The following is a 17,532-nucleotide window of genomic DNA, read 5'->3' on the forward strand; positions in this document are numbered from 1 at the left end:
TCAGTGAGCTCCTATTGTTGGGCTGATCTTCATAGACACGCTCTGGTGCCACCTAGTGGGCATGAGGAAAGACATGCATTATATCCCAGTGGTACCTTGGAGAGAACTGTCTGTTCGTCAGTGTGTATCTGAATAGCACACACACACACACACACACATACATACAAAGGCAGAGCTAGACAGTGTTAGAGAGAGGATGTTCTCTGTCCATGGTGCTGAGATATGTTTGTTAAAGTGCCCTGACCTGCCTCCGACGTCACCAAGCCTCAAAGCGGCATCCGATTATTTTTTAATCGCATATGCTTCAGCCACTGCACTCAAGATCCAACACAACAAAGATAAAAATACTTGAAAATGAATAGGACTTTCATTTATTCAGAACAGTTTTGAAACCATTCGTTTCCATAGAAATACTACCAATAAAATGCAGGTTACAGATACTGCTCGTACCATTAAACTTCTTTTCTTGCAAGCCTGTGATCACCCAGACAAACACATGTAACATCCCAATCACAGCCACACTATAGAATAGCTACAATCTGTATTGTGATCCAAGGGCTTAACCCCCTGAGGGAACTGATTTTGATCAGCATATTGAATTACAATCAGCCCATTAGACAGCGAGATATCTTATATGCAAAGTTGACATTTGGGACTGGCAGTGATGGAAACAGTTCACCCCTGTGGGCACTTGAATGTGGTGAGTGAATTTCACGCATATGATGAGGCTTCCACCCTGCCTTCAGAAAACCCACACAGCCAAACCCCGCTGTCCATTGTTCATTATAAGGACAGATAGACTGGGAAAGGTTTGGGGATTTTCTTTGATATGAGTTTCCCCCAGAAGAAAGGAAAATTTCATTTCAGCGTTCTTTGTGTCCAGCTGGGTCCCTGCCCAGCTCTTTATTCTGGAGAGATGGCTGACCTACATGCTGCACTGGACAAAAGACAAATTCGTGCTGGCTTGTGAAATTTCAGGCAAAACTTCAATCCGAACATAACTTTTCAGAAATAATAATACTTTGTTTGACTTCGTCTGGTTGTATAATATCTATTGTATCCTTATTTGATTCAATAATCCCACTCATTTAAAACTGAGTGTTAAACATACCCACTCAGTACAGTGCTAAGGGAGGGAATGAGTGTACTCAGTCCTGTGGTGTTATCTTACAGCCATCTGTGAAAGGTATAGGCACGTGTACAGTAGACAAACCCCACATGTGAGGCAGGTAGCCCTCCACCTTATCAGCCTGTCAATCTACCCACCTCTTGCATTTTTAAACCAGTCAGTCAGAAAGCCTGTCATGCATACAGACAGTGGGGATGTATGGGAGGAGGAGGAGGAGGAGGAGGAGGTGATGAGTGGAGCACATCTCATTGTCTGCATGCAGTTTGAAATAAAATCAGTATGATAGGGATGAAAATGCTTCAACATTTCACTGTAGCCACATTGCATATGCTTTGCACTCATGTTAAAGGACAGAGCTGTTGCCGTGTCTCATTCCTGAACCCCACCCGGGCACCTGCTACCGGTTCCAGCCGACCGTCCGCCGGTGACGTCGCCCCCACACCCCGCACACACCCCTCCACTGGCCCGTGATGAGCATGACAGGTTGTTTTTGGGAGCGCGTGTGTGACTGCTCGCTCGGCGCGTGGCTCCAGCAACGGTGTGGTTCCAGTGAGCGCTCGCGCCTTCCAACGTCAAGCCACCTAGAATGGGCACCACGGGGACATCCGGTCATTACTTTCAAAATAATAAATATATATAATTGATAATGTAAGATGTGCTACATAAGTTTTAATATTCCATGTTGGCTTGGGGAAAAAATTCTATAGTGACGCTAAATAAAATTTTATAAAGATATTTTATAAAGGAGGATCAAGATAATGACACTAAATCTCCACTAAAAAACACAAGATGACATTGTGTTAATGCGGGAGAACTATATCCAATATTAATGATATTTAAAAGAAAATAATATTCGTATTCGTGTGGCTGATATACATTTTTTTTAAATGTATGCCTGTAATAAACGGGTGTAATTATTTTTTTCTAGAGTTTAAACTGTTAGTTGCGTTTCTAGTAAGATTAAAATAATATTTTTCCTAAATAATGTAGATTGACCGAATATTGACCACTTGATGGCAGCAACAAGTAGTGAAATGGCGGCAAATAAAAGGGGACTAATAGACTATGAATACAGTAAATTGTCATTCTGCTAAAGGTTTAAAATTCTCTTCTGTAAAGTGAGTCATTAATGTAATGGGTTTGAAAAACACAAACACCATGAAGCTTTCACTTTGAAAGCCAACCCGCCCTGTTTCCGGTGATGCTCCGGGTAACTGTCGCTAGTTTCACGCAGCTGGAGCGGCTCGCGGCAGCACGCGCGCCTCGCGCTTCTGTCAGTGGAATACAAACGGACGTTTTTCAGAGCAGAGGACAGAATTGCTTTCTGAGGCACTATTCTCCTTTTCTCCCGGTTGTGTGTGTCTCGCCTGTTGACCATGGGAACACAAAGTGACAAACGGGCTCCGGTGGTATCGGCTGGAGGAGCCGTTCAGTGACAGCTGTTGTTATCTGACTGACAGACAGACCGGTAAAACGTGACGGACAGGTAAACCGCTGTGCGTTTCAAATCAATGGCCTGGGGAATAACGGCAACAGAGGTTATGCTGTAAGGCGAAGTGGTGTGTTTATCTCGGACTTTACCGCGTTGTGGCTCAAGTATGGGGTCGGTATAGCCGGTAGAGCGGAGACTGGAGGTTTGCGTCTGGTTTTGTCTGCGCTCCGTCCCCTCCGGTGGACACAGCTGAAGAGACTGGAGACACGGACGGAGACGGGGCTGGTTTTGTTTCGGCGGAGACATGGCAGCGGCCATCGCCAGCGGTTTAATCCGGCAGAAGCGACAGGCGAGAGAGCAACACGCCCACCGACCGACTACACACCGGCGGCGGAAGAGCCCCGGTAAGAAGCAGGGGCTGTGCAACGGGAACCTGGTCGACATCTTCTCCAAAGTCCGGATATTTGGCTTGAAGAAGAGGAGGCTACGGAGACAAGGTGTGGGGGGAAATGGGGGGCGTACGAACGCGCACATGCATGACCACAGACAATCACACACACGCACATAGCCTATATATTGATATGCAGATGCGCGCGCGCGCTTCTATACACACACACACACATACGCAGGAATGCACGCACGCCTATATACACTTTTTTACGCGCGGACACAACCACACACAACCACCTTCACACATGCACGCCCTGGCTGGTGCACACTCGCGCGCGCTCATACACGCACACCCCCCCCCCCGAATCATGCACAAACACAGAATGACAGACTCGCCCCTCTTTCTCTTTTTCCCCCCTCTCTCTCTCCTCTGTGGTCACACACACACACACACACACACACACACACACACACACACTGTCATGTCTTGTAGTGCCCTATGGTTCAGTAGTTTCCAGGTACATCCATTATTGAAGCCTCAGATTAGTCTGTCTAGCCTCTCTCTCTATCTGTCTCTCTGTGCATCTCTACCCCACTCTCTCATTTTGGGCTCATAATTCAGAGCCCTGTCACCACCATGAGACTTTGCCTCAACATTAGCAGAACGTCGGACTAAAACACAAGGACAGGAACAAAACTAACACCTCTCTCTTGTTTGGAAATCACACTTTGCTTCATCTGTTCTCTCTCTCTTGGAACGAAAAACACAGACAGGTTTTTGTTGGCGTGGAGGTCAAAAAGTAAAAAAAATTCACATTTCAAGTCCCACTCAAACACCATTGTTCAATCACGGGACAGATCTCGCCGTCAACGCGCCGAAAATTGATTGGTTATAGCCGTGAATGCAGATTAATGAGAATGCTGTGATTGTGTGCTATGGTGAGAGTTCAATATAGCAAAGACGATAAGTGCTGTTGTAATCAATTGATTGTGTGAGAAACCAGCAGGTGCCGGTGTGCAGAGGGATGGATGAAGGGAGGAGAGAAGGAGGCAGGAAATGAGAAGAGGGGCAGAGGAGGAGATAGAGGAGAGGGGAACGTGAGGAGTCATGTTGACAGGAATTGTTTTTCACCAGTTTGGTCTGGTGGCTGACGGGAATATACTGGGGCGTGAGAGCTCCATCCCAGGTCCTCACTCTCCTTTCTTTCTTTCTGTCACCTCCTCTCACTTCAGTTCCTCTGGATTTTTTTCTTCCTTTCTTCTCCTGCCACCTCTCTTCCTACCTTAGATCTCTTTGTCCCTCCTTCTGCCTCATTCCCTTTTTACAATTTTGGGAAGAATACAACAGCATCCTCTCCTTTCCTTTCCTTTCCTTTCCTGTCCTGTCCTTTCCTCTCCTTCACTTCTCTTTTCACCTTCCTCTTTCTCTCCTGTCTCACCGTCAGTTGCTTTGCATTTTTCTCCCTTCTCCTCCCCTTTTGGTCACCCCTCTTCCCTACTTCCTTTCTTCCTCTCTTCCCTTCCTCATCTCCCTTCCTTCTCTCCATCCTAATCTTCCCTCCTTACCTTGGACCTCCCTTCTTCCAGCATCGTTTTGTGTTTTATCTCTCCTCTTTCTTTTCTCCTCCTCTTCTCTTGTCTTTGCCTCAGTTCATCTGCATATTTGTTCCCCTTCCTTGTCTCATTTCCCCTTTTTGTCACCTTTCTCCCTTACCTTCATTCCTCTCCTCACCTTCATCTCATCACCTTTCTCCTCTCCATCCACTCCTCCCCATATAGATTTTTCCATTTTACTTTTTTCTCCCTCTTTTTCCTTCCTTCCTCCCTTCTTCCCTACCTCCTCCTTTCCCTCCTTCACCCTCTGTGTTCCCAGCTGTGAGAGCTGCTGGTGAAAGCTTGGCAACGTCCATGTGTATGTGTGTTTGTGTGTGTGAGAGAGATTTGCCAACATCCCCTACTGTCTTCCAGAGGTTTTGTGAAGGAGAGACAGACTAAAAATGATCCGCAGCCTTCATTACTCGATCAAAGACGTGGTTCAATACAGCTCAAATTTGCATGCTTTTATCAGCCAGAGTTACATTACTGACATGGAACCAAAATTGGCTTTTTATTAAAAATGTGATATCAGTCCATTTTTGATATGACAGAGTCTCCTTCTTGTCCACAGTTCGTCTCAGTGTGTTGTTATTATTAGTAATTAGGCGTCTGAGCGGAGAGTTCACGGCACTGGTGTGGGAGGATTTTTACTCAACAGCATTCAAATCCTGCAGTGAAATCAGCCTACCCCACCTACAACCACGTCACCAGTCTGACTTTGAGTGGAGAGTTTCATTGTAACATGATGGACGGGAGATCCCCGCCGAATTAAAAGACAATCACTGCCACAAAATACTGGCTTTTCGTGGCTTCAATCAAGAAATAAATCACACTGCCTCAAAAAATTCTCATCAGCTGAGTCACAGCACCAGCCAGGAAAGGTGTTCTGATATTACATGCCGCTGTTGAAAAGCACCTGTAATATATCCATATCAGACAGGGTTATAAGCCAATAGAAAGACAGATGTATAAACGCAAAGCCGGGCTGGAAGGCACGCTCTCCCCTGTGCATCCAGGTCTGGATCAGTAACATTTCACATTATTTTTTTTATAAATCACCATGTCGTAGATGAAATATAAAGGACATGACATGTTCTAGGAAAAGATAACAGACAATAAATTACATTTGCAGGAGCTTCTTCTGGTCGTACGTCACACAAACAAGCTCAGGGAGATGGAAATGTGACTGATTTCAGTCGCTCTGCAGTGGGCAGCGTGTGCTGATTTCTGTTCTGCTCTGACAGACGGGTGCTGGGCAGGTAAATTTGAATCATAAAGCAGCGAGAAAATATCAGCTGTCAGTTGCAATTATGTTTACTTAATGGATGAAAAGTATAGACTTTGTCCTCTTTATAGGAAAGGGGAAGAATGCAGTAAAACAGAGGAGTGTGTGTCTATATGGATGCATCAATGATTGTTTTCTTTATTAATTAATGTCAATAATTCTTTTGACTAATTTAGTCTATGAAACCCTTTTTCCCCACCGCCCGAGACAATGTATTCAGGCATCTTGTTAGTTAGTTAAATAGTCATGTAATTTATTGTCACACTCGTAGATATTGGTTTGCTCCTTTCCTGCTCCCTGAGTGGGGACGTCTGAGCAGAGCAGAGCATGATATTTCTTGGCTTCAAATGTTCTGGCCTCTTACCTGACACCAGTTTGCCGCAGACATCCCTAAAAGGAGCACAAGTTCTCAGAAAACATTTATCAAAGCTCACCGAGGCTCACAAACCCCTAAACCCCAATTATGTGTCACTTCCAGGAAGCTTGTGGTGGTGGGAGGGGTGTTGGGGAGGTTAAGTGTCTCTGCGTCGTATCTTTATGTGACGCTAACAAGGAGCATGAGATTGAGTGCCAGCTGGGCGCTGTGGCCGAAGAGGGAGCCGAACCACAAAGCTCTTGATTTTCCGATTTATTGATGTTGTATCCCGCCCTCACCGTGGTCATGAACTCTGCGTAGTGACCGAGAGGATGAGATTAAGGATATGCCAAAATAGGGATTCACTGCAGAGATGAGGAGTTTAGTGATGCAGGGGGACATAAAATTCGAGTTGCTGCTCCTCATGTTGATAGAAGCCAGTTGTGCTTTTTCAGGCACCTGGTACAGATACCCTGGTGGAACTCTGACTTAATAAAATACTTAGCTCAATATGTAGCTCTGTGGTTAACACTGTCACCTTGGTTTTTTATGTGTTATCCTTGTGATGGACTGGCTGTCTGTACAGGATGTTTCCTTGCTTTCAATCAATTCATAATAATAAGCATGTATGGATAATCGATACTAGTATTTCCCTCAGAAATGTATTCTTGTCACGGGTGGAAAAGCCTCAACGATTATAAGTGGTGCAGACCTGTGTAAAACCTGAATATAATGTCTCGTTGGCACAAATTTAGGTTAAGGATCTTTATTATTTATCAGTATAGATTTTGCACAAGCTGCGTCATTGCTGCCATGTTAGAGCTGAAGTACATTTACTGGAGCTGAACCAGATCTGAATGGTCTGTTTTTTTTACAAGAAATCCACGCTCTTCAGCACCCTAAGTGTTTCTCTAATCACTAATCACTCTGATGGAAATGAGGATGAAATGGCTGAATTCAGTTGCTGCCTGTGAATTTTTCACTTGGGTGCTGTTGTTTGGTGAGATGTGTGAAAAAGAGAGAGAAGGAGAGAGGTCTTTAATGCATCGTTTGTATGAGACACCCATGTTGGTATTTTATACCGTGTTAAACACTGTATTCAGACTCAGACTGGGGTGAATTAACAGACAATATGACATGTCAAATCAGCGTGGCCGCCTGACGGGCTGACTGATTGAATCAGATCACATTATGATGAAAATACAGCTCTGTGTGTGTGTGTGTGTGTATGTGTGTGTGTGTACTGTATGTGTGTGTGTGTCTGTGTGGATGGGGGAATACCCTTCCACTGGAACAGTCTGGAATCACGAGACTGTTGCCGTGGCAACACGAGAATGGGAATTTCCCTAGTAACAGACAGGACATGGAGAAAGTGGGAAGAGTGGGAATATCACATTGACGACTGTGGGAATGTCACCGTGGCAACGGCTGGCCACGTCAGGTTGGAATATGAGTAAATGGATAATTGGATGTTAGATGGATGAATAGACACATAAATAGATGATGAGCTGATGCAGAGTGGATGCAGCAGGACAGTCCCCTGTAGAGAAGTATCGATTTTTCATCCAGTGCAGCAGGGGGTTATGCAAACACCAACAATAACGCCATTTGAGTCTGTAATTGTACTCGTAATAGGGCTGGAGGACGTAATTAAAAATCTATAGCACCATAAATGATATCACATAAGATAAATACTTCAGTGCATTAAATTTCCTTTCATGTGCTGGCTCAGTCCTAATCAATTACAGTATGGCCAGTTGAAGATACTGGAATAGACTGTGAATTGATTGGTTAAACCTCTGGTTAGTAGGGCTACGCCAAACAGTTCGAAGCTCGGAAGCTTCATTTATAATGTTGACATTAGAATTATAAACCAAGCTCATTTGCTTTTCTTTTTTTGTGTATTCATCATGCTCACATCCAGTATTTCTGCACAGTTGCAGAAAAGATTATACTAATATTATTAGTATTATAACTATTAGCTTCCAGTCAGGCTGTTCCCATGCACTGTTCATATGTATACCCACAAAAAGTAAAGCACCAGTATTTGTGTAACTTAAGTAATCATAGACCAGAAATCTATTTTTAATGTATTTGAGAAGGCTGCGATCATGTGGCCTGCACTCTGATGGGAGTAAATAAGGAAATAGTATAAAGAGAGAAAGTCTGTGTAAGGAGGCAGGTTGACGTGGTGGATGGGTCAAACAAATGCAGGACTTTCCCCCAGACTGGTGTTTGTGTCCTGTGTGAAAGCAAATGAACTTTGAATTATTTTAAGGTACGTCATCATCATTTTTCTTTTCCTAAACCTAACCTCAGTAACTTTACTTTCTGAAACCTAACCTATGTAACTTTATGTTAAGTACGTAAAGTGACTGCACCATCCGTGGGGCAGTGGTTTGATAGTTATTATACGAACCATTGTAACAATAGTAATAATAACTCCAGAGGACTGAAAAAAAAGATAAATGTAATAATTTCTAAAATTCACAACCTGCTTTTTTCTGGTTCATTGCACAGTTGTTGGTGTTAAGCATTTCATAAACAATATTTTCACTGCAGTCAAAAAACAATTTGCTCCTCTGCTTGCTGCACACAAAGGGAGGCCTGCACCTGCATTAGCAAGATGGTCTTGCAGCAATCTTGACAGCACCATTTATTTATTGAGGAAAGTTGATTTAAGGAAGATACATTCATTTCATCTGATGAAGCACTTTATTCAAACTGAGGATTTAAAAAAAAAGAGAGAGATTAGAAACTTCATCTGAAAACATCAGTTGAAGCTTCAATTGTAAAGAATGAAATCAGAATAATAATCCAGTTTAATGCCAAGCAGGTTTCAAGAATTTGCTTTAGTGTGTCGGTGCGTTACATAAACATAGTAAGAAAAAATGAAATTAAAAAATAAATACAAGTATTGCAAAAAATTGAGGGACACAAATGTAGGGTAGAATAAAGTTGTAATAAAAGTATGAGCAAATCATAATTAAAAATAGGTACAGTATATTTGAATTGAAATACAATTTGTACAGCCCCACTTGTTTAGTTATTCTCAGTTTAATTTTATGGGTTTCAGACAAACTGTTGATTTAAATTTGAGTAAATATTGGTTGATACAAGAAGATCCTTAATATTGGTAAGTACATACATTTGGTTTATCGTCTCCTCTTAAGTCAAAGTAACCAAAAAAATGTCTCTCCATGTCTAACTTTCAGAAATATAAATGTTTTTCTTCAAGCTGTTTTTGAAAAATGAATTGCCTGGACTTGAAAATTCCCATCAGCTGAGTCATAACACCAGCCAGGAGAGGCATTCTGATGTAACATGTCACCATTGAAATACACCTGCTGTAATATATATCCATATCAGACAGATAGAAACCAGCAGAAAGACAGATGTATAAACACAAAGCCAGGCTGTGTCTCCATATCTAATTCAGTAACAATTAAAGATAAAGAAAACATGTTTTACATTATGTTTTTTTACATTTAACATGTCACACAGAAAAAAGATAAGAGACAATAAATTAAATTTCCAGAAGCTTCCACTGGTTGTGTGTCACAGAAACAAGCACAGAGAGATTGAAATGTGACTGATTTCAGTCGCTCTGCAGTGGGCAGCGTGTGCTGATTTCTGTTCTGCTCTGACAGATGGGTGCTGGGCAGGTAAACTTTGAATCATAAAGCAGCAAGAAAATATCACAGCTGACAGTCGCAATGATGTTTACTTAATGCAAGAGAATACAGACTGTGCTGCACTGTATTTATAGGAAAGAGGAAAAGAAAAGGGCAGCAGGGGGAGGAGTGTGTCTGTGCAGGGCTGCAACTATCAAGTATTTTAATTACCAATTAGTGTGTGGATATATATGTGTCATAAAGAATGACAAACTGTCCAGTCCTCTTTATGGTGGTGTGAGATCCTTGCCATCAAATTTAATAGCTTTCTTTTAATAAAAGTGAGATTTATCACAGGCTGCACCACACAACATGCCACAGTAAGTAGTGTGCTGGGAGTTTAGTCAGTTGGAGTGCTGGTTGCAAGCTTCACAGCTCCTCTTCCCTGCTTCTCCCCTGCTGCACAAGATGGATCCTTCACAAAGATGGAAAACACCCCTGCCTCTCTCTCTCACACACACACTCCTCGTAAACTGGGTCAGTGTTGGCTTTTTTCTGTCTCTGTGCATTAGAGTATACCTTTACTCATTCCCGCTCACACACACACATGTTCAAAGGGGATTCCCACCCTGCTATAGCTGCACCGACAAAGGCGAAGTCACTGATGTTTTGGAGAGAGAAAATGGGTGTGGTCACATGTAAGTGTGTGAGAGGAGCCATATTAAATAATCAGTGTCACCAACCAGCGAGTGTATGTTTATGTGGAAAAACCGTGCTCTCGATCTAATGATGACAGAATGGAACGAATGCCTGTCTGTACCTGTACGACGCAGATCCAGGCAGACTTGTATTTTTCTATCCTTCTATCAGTCTCTCACGCTCCGTCTTTATCTTGTGACTCAGTCAGTCTTTGTCCCTCGGCTCCTTCACATCCCCTTTGTCACATGTATTTGTAATCATTTTCTTTTATTATCAGTCATTTTGTATTTGTTGCTGAGATGCAAACAGTGGGAGGCAAATGTGACTGCTGTTTAATTGGAGCAATATGGATTAGCCAAGAGCACTGCATCCAGTGACTAAGAATTAGAAAATTAGCATTAGAGCAACAGTGATTTGCTTGTGTTTGCGATATTAGATCTGTAAGGATTTAAACATCTTAATTTGAAGCATCAATCAATAGTTATCTGTCTGTAACATTCTAGACAAACAGCTCAAGGTGGGGAGAAGCCATCAGAGGTATACACACTTGTATCTGAGTTTTGATAAGAGGAGTAATACATACAAACGCATATGTTGGTCTGTGGATAAACAGTAAACAGAATATGGAAGATACAAAGCCGTTATGAAGCTGCTCCACACCATCAAAGGTTCAGAAATAATTTATCAGCATTATTCAAGTGGAACAATGACCACGAAGGAAGGATTAGTCCAAGAATCCTGTAATGGATTGGATGTGCCTGACTAGTCTCCCACAGGAAATCCCTCAGGATGCATCGGGTCGCATGTGGTCACATTGTTCTTTAATGCCAAACTGTGGTGTATCTCAAATGTGCCCTGCAGGATTTGTGCAGAAATTGATTTGTGGGGATGAATTTGTGGATACATTATTCTGTTGAAGCAATTTTTGCCTCATTTTATTTTCATTTGCGTGCTCATGTTTAAAGGCTGTCCTGATAATAAGATCTCTCTTCTCCTCCCTGTGTCTGTGTCTGTGTCTGTGTCTGCGTAGAACCACAGCTGAAGGGCATAGTGACCAGGTTGTTCTGCAGGCAGGGCTTCTATCTCCAGATGGGCCAGGATGGAAGTCTGGACGGGACCAAAGACGACAGCACCAACTCCTGTAAGTGGACTCACTGATGGATACCATACACACAATCAGGTGTAGGGCTGCACAGTAAATCAAATATTAATCACCGTATTGGCTTCCCACAGTTAAATGAACATGATCGACTGCGATGTTGATGTATTAATCATAAAAAAAACACACAAAAAAAAAACACTCCACTGCATATCAAATCAAGCGCTTCCTTAACTAACAGCAGCCACATCATCAATTAATAATTGTGATAAATAATCTTGATTGTCATTGTGGCCATAATCATCCAGCTGTAATCAGGTGTGCCAATATGTTACAGTAAATTTGGGAAAAACTGAGCGCCCTGTTGCTGCTGATTTCCTGTAATACATTTACTACAATAACTAGTCAGTTTAATTCACCAGGGCCTAAATTTCATCATTGCAAAAGAAAAGCCTTGACTCTCTCTGTCTCTCTCTCTCTCTGTCTCTCTGTCTCTCTCTCTCTCTCTCTCTCTCTCTCTCTTTCTCTCTCTCTCTCTTTCTCAAGGGCAAATAGTTATTTAGAGATTACATGTCTGTCTCTTGTCCTCATCTGATTTGGTGAAGGTCGAGAGACACTTTTTTCCTCGCTGTGAAAAGGAGAGAACAGCAGGAAGGATCTAATGAATCATAGTTATTATACAAATAGTTAAAAGGTTAAAGTAGGGTCAAGTTTCCCCATTTACAAGGACATTATAAACATATTGTGCTGCGACACCATCTATCATACGAGCATATTGATCTAAATGACTGACAGTTGTTGGCATCGATTGAAATTCACAGTATATGCAGTCAGAAAGACAGCAATGAGACAGCGATGGTGTTTTCATAGAGGGGACATTTCACGCTGTGCAGGGCAGGCTGTGTGTGTTTTCAGAGAGCACACCAACTGTTGGGCTGAAAGCGACAAGTGGCTGCTCAGAGGATTTAGTTTTTTAAGGCCTGGTTTATTAGACCTCTGCACCCGAACGCTGCCCTCAGGGAGGAGCTGCAGATGGATGGCTTATTGATTAATGTAGCCATTGCTATATTCTGATGTGCTGGGCTGAGAGAAAATCAAATGCTAATCAGTAATCACTACAGCAGGCAGCTCGCTGGTCCTCTCGACGTTGGCTGAGCTGGTTGCTCTCTGCCATCCGTGTGTTGCAGCAATGTCCCACTTGTTTACTATGATCCCTTTTTTCTGGCTAATGTCTTCACATCAATTTTTGGCGAACGTCTTCCCATCATCATTTTTGAAATTTCTGCCACAGCTCGGCATGTAGATCAAACAGAATTTACTGCAGCTCTCACTTGTAGCCAAGCTTGTATTTTTTTTTTATTAGTTTGTCAGTTTTCTCTGGCTGAGCCATGTTCAGCAGAGGGGAGACATCAGTGACATTTCCTGCAGCATTTAAAAGGAGGGTCGTCACCATGGCTAATCAGCTGGGTGCATATCTTTATGTTAATGAAGGCTGTGCATGAGCGCGATGGCGGTTTGGAAAGAGTGATATTTATGGAGGATGATTACTTGCAGGTGTACTTGCACACATTTAAATTTCTGCTGCTCATATCTAAACACTGTAGACGTTGGTTGTTCGAGACCATTTCTATGTAACCTTGATTAATGAGGGCTCTGATATCCCAGGTGTAATCAGCCCTTGATTAGAAAGAAAACCAGCACGGCTGTTGGTCCCAAATAGCACGTCCGTTTTTACGGCCTTCATTACAGGTCATTGTTCTGTTGTGTTGTGATTTCACATCAATTACACAATAATAACTACCTGTGTATTTCCTTTTGCATCAACTGTCTCTGGAGAATCCTCTGCTGCTGTGAAATGTTGATCAGATCGTCATACTGTACCCAGCATCCATGACAGTGTCAATAAAGTCAATTCAAAATAAATGAAAGGATGACTCTCACTATGGGTGTAGTTTCATCATGAAGCTGCCACCTCTGTCTTCTTGCTTTTGACTATCAAAGATAAAAAACAACACATAAATAATTTTAACCAGTTAAGTTGGTCAATGCCTACAGTGCCAGAAAGCCTTTTTCTGGAAGAAATCTGGAGGCCTGGAGGCAAACTTCTCCCAACAGCTATAAAACAGACTAACAACAAGCCCCAAAAATAACTGTTAAGGTTTGTAGACACAACAGTTGTGTTTTGCTAGTCACTCATTATTAGCTGAAGCACTTCTAGGTTTTAGGAGTTTTCCTCTACTTATAGCTTAACAAATAACATGTATTATTTATACTTTTTCTCACACATTTTTGGCATCAGTCACTGCGTCTCCCGACAGAACAGCACAGATTTCAGCCTGTATGCACGTTTTTTTAGCCGAACGTTATTAAAACAGAGCTGCTAATTTTGCCATTGTGAGAAGTTAGCTGAGTGAGATGCCCAGTAAGGTAGCTATGTTGTTTCCTGAGTATTTTATCTCATAGCGGCATTGCTTACTAGGGCTGCAACTAACGATTACTTTCATTGTCGACTAATCTGTCGATTATTTCTTCGATTAGTCGACTAATCATTTTATTGAAAAATGTGTTAAAATGTTGAAAAATGCTGTCTGTCTCTCCCAAACCACAAAATTATGTCATCTAATGTCTTGTTTCGTACTCACGTACTCAGTATTTTGGGGTACATTTATAGTACTTTTCTATGAAAAATGACTCATACCGATTAGTCGACTACTAAAATAGTCACTGATTATTTTAATAGTCGATTAGTCATCGATTAGTTGACTATTCGTTGCAGCCCTATTGCTTACATGTGGCATGTACTTTGTCTGTCATCCTATATTCGAAATCCAAAATATTCCCACACTGCTGATGAAATAATGTCATTTTCATCATCTTTCTCTTGGCTGCTTGCCCTTATCTGCCTAGAGCTGTTTGACTGTGACACAGAATTTCAAGATAAAGGTGCATCCTAAAGATGATGATATGGATCGTCGATCATTGAATTGATATATCGATCCAATATGACTGGATTTTTATTCATTAAAATCAACAGCTTCAGTCAATACTTCGCTGTCAGCTTGTGCATTTTAAAGTTTTGCAGCGGCTGCCTTCAGTTCAACATATCACAACAAACATCTTTGCTTTAATTTACTCATGCTCTCAGAGAGGGCAACAGCCTTCAAAAAGTTTCATAGTTTAGCTTAGAGGATTAATTGAGAGTCAAGTGTTTCAAGACTAACCCATCTTCAACACATGAATGAGTTAGCTGTGTAAGCTAATCAGACGTTATCGGACAAAATGATCTCACTGAAAAATATTCCAAATAAAACCTGTTCACTGTGAGGTCTGTAGATTATTGAGTTTAACTTGGACTGTTTTCAAAAAGACAAACTGCAGATGAGCTCTGCAAATGTTTTGTGTTTTTTTATGTTTTGAGCAGCACAAACAAATTTCTGTTCATCTCCATTGTACGGAGGCAGTTATTTCAAAAGCCAGGCAAATGAAAGCAATGAATTCCCACACACTGTCAGCACCAAGTTTACTGACAATGCAGCAGTTCAGCTTTTTCCAGGCATCACACTCACAACATGAAACAATTAACGTCTTTATACTCGAGCCACGGGCTGCAACCACCAACCGAAAAAAGGAGTCAAACACCTGAGACAATTACACCATCAATAATTGATGAAAACATCCCTAAAATGCTTAACTAGCATTGGCTATAAGTGCTGTGGAGTGTTTTGCATTGCTTCCAAAAGAAAAACATGTTTTTATGAACTCCAAACCTACTGCACCCCATCCTCACTTCACTCCACAGGTTGATCCTGAGATTTATTTTGACCTTGTTGTATGCTGCAGCTTCAACAAAGCTGCAACTGGTAATATAAACATCTAACACATTTACCTTGGCAAATATGCTCGTTCATTGGAACATTTTTCATTAAAACATTGTGCTGGATTTTTCTAAAATTTGCACAAACATCCTGAATGTACAGACAGAGGCAGGATTCACCTTGAATTTAGTTTGACTTTGTCTCTGTCATAACAACTTCACTGTATGTGCTGTCAGCAGGCTAATCAATAAGTCTGTAATGATAAGAGGCATTCAGGTTAAAGAGGCAACATTTCAATTGACCTCAGAGGGAGACGTCTGGGAGATTGTCAACAACCTTGAAAGGTCACAGCTAATGATGGCCAATAATCAGAGTAATATTTGTCCCATTTTCACATTAGAGAGAAGACAGATACAGACGTACATCACCGTGGCAATATTAAAATAATTTTCAAGCCTCATTATTATCTTTTTACACTTTAAAACAAAAAGGTAATTGCTCTCTTATAGCAGCTCCTGTATCACTGTGTAATGTGAGTTTTGAAAGTAGAGAGGTTTTCATAGTTTGATTGGAATATTTGCTTATTTGTTATGTTAATTTAATGTTAATTCTGACTTTTTCACATATAGGCTATTATGATAGATGTTTGTAAAGCACTCCAGCTAGGCTTCTTCACACACCTCCATTTTCAAAGTTAACACAAAACATCCATTTGGTTTCTTCTTCCAAAAATGTAATCTATTACTGTCACTAAAAATCTGACAGTCACAACCTTCAAATATTAGTAATAAAAGAAGAATAGCTAATATGTCATATAAGTGAAACAAATCTAAAAGACACAAAACAGTAGGGGACTGTTGAAGTGAACAGTAGTGAACAAAAACAGCAGTGATACAAGCATTGTCCTTTAAAATACCTGCCCGAGGCTATAAGGGTGTGATCAGCTGTCTGTTTGGGTGCCATCACTGAATGCTGTTCTTCAAATAACACTGACCCGATGGAGCTGAAAGCATGACTGTGCCTTTGAAAACATAAACAAGAACAGGCTGATATTAAAATGTTGTGGAAAAATTACTCAGCTCAAATATAATACACAGGCCGAGCTCTTTCTTCACCTTAAGAGATATCCAAACTAAGTGAGCAACAAACCAACTGACACGTCAGTTCATAGAGCAGCGTATATCAAGAGGAAAAAAGCACACACATATGCACGTAAACTCAGTTTGTCTGTTTTTTTCCTCAGCTCTGTTTAACTTAATTCCTGTGGGTCTGAGAGTCGTGGCCATCCAATCAGTCAAGACTGGCCTCTACATCGCCATGAACGGGGAGGGTCACCTCTACTCATCGGTAAGCACGCACATACACACACACACACACACATACACACACACACCACACAGTAGTCAAGAACACACACAAGGATGAGAAATTCCTGATGGACAGTGTCCATAAGATGTTTTGTTCCGGTAATTTTCACGTGTCTGTTTTTGTTGGTCTTTGTTTGTGCGGTGGGCAGTCCTGCTGAGAGCTTAATGTTTGTTTCTGGAAAATTATGGGGCTTAATTACAAATCATGTGTTGCTCATCCAAGTCTCGGGTGTTTGGTTTTAAGCTGTGGTAATTCTTTGTCGGACACAAATGGAAGTATCAGCCCATTTTGGCAAATCTCTGGTCATTTATAAGACCCTACTTTATCCACAGGAGGAAGGACAAATGGCTTACAGTGATTCAGGGAGGCACATCTGTTGACTTTAGTTGTCAGAAACAAAATTAAACAGCAAAGGAGGGCTGCAACTAATAATTTTTGTCACTATGCCCATTATGTTCATGATTAATCAGTGGTCCAATAGATATATAAACTGTAAAAAGTAAATAAAATCCATCACAAGTTCCCAGAGCCCAAGGTGACCCCTTCACATAGCTTGTTTCATCTGATATGCAGTCCAAAACCAAACAATATTTGGTTTATTGTCATACAAGATGAAGAAAATGTTCCTATTAAAGAGGCTTGAAACAGTGATTTATTTTCTGTAACCAATTTCTGTTTAAATTAAAAGGCGATTACCAAAATTGATGCAGAATGATCTTCCTGTTTCAGCCCTTGTGCAAAGTGTAGCTG

General features: G+C 41.5%; 1 protein-coding gene across 2 annotated transcripts in view; it reads left to right on the forward strand.

Moving 5' to 3' along the window:
- The window catches only part of LOC117250073 (fibroblast growth factor 14-like), a 68,479-nt gene that overhangs the window by 31,343 nt on the left and 19,604 nt on the right, over positions 1-17,532 (forward strand). Inside the window, exons 1-3 of one of the 2 annotated variants that reach the window (XM_033616055.2) lie at positions 2,390-3,058; positions 11,531-11,641; positions 16,658-16,761. In XM_033616055.2, the coding sequence (XP_033471946.2) occupies positions 2,866-3,058; positions 11,531-11,641; positions 16,658-16,761 (408 nt within the window). In that variant the 5' untranslated portion in view covers positions 2,390-2,865. Of the gene's footprint in view, positions 1-2,389; positions 3,059-11,530; positions 11,642-16,657; positions 16,762-17,532 lie in introns of those variants that run through there. The other variant, XM_033616056.2, reaches the window with a different exon arrangement.

This window comes from Epinephelus lanceolatus, chromosome 24 (genome assembly GCF_041903045.1).
Source record: "Epinephelus lanceolatus isolate andai-2023 chromosome 24, ASM4190304v1, whole genome shotgun sequence".
Lineage (NCBI taxonomy): Eukaryota > Metazoa > Chordata > Actinopteri > Perciformes > Serranidae > Epinephelus > Epinephelus lanceolatus.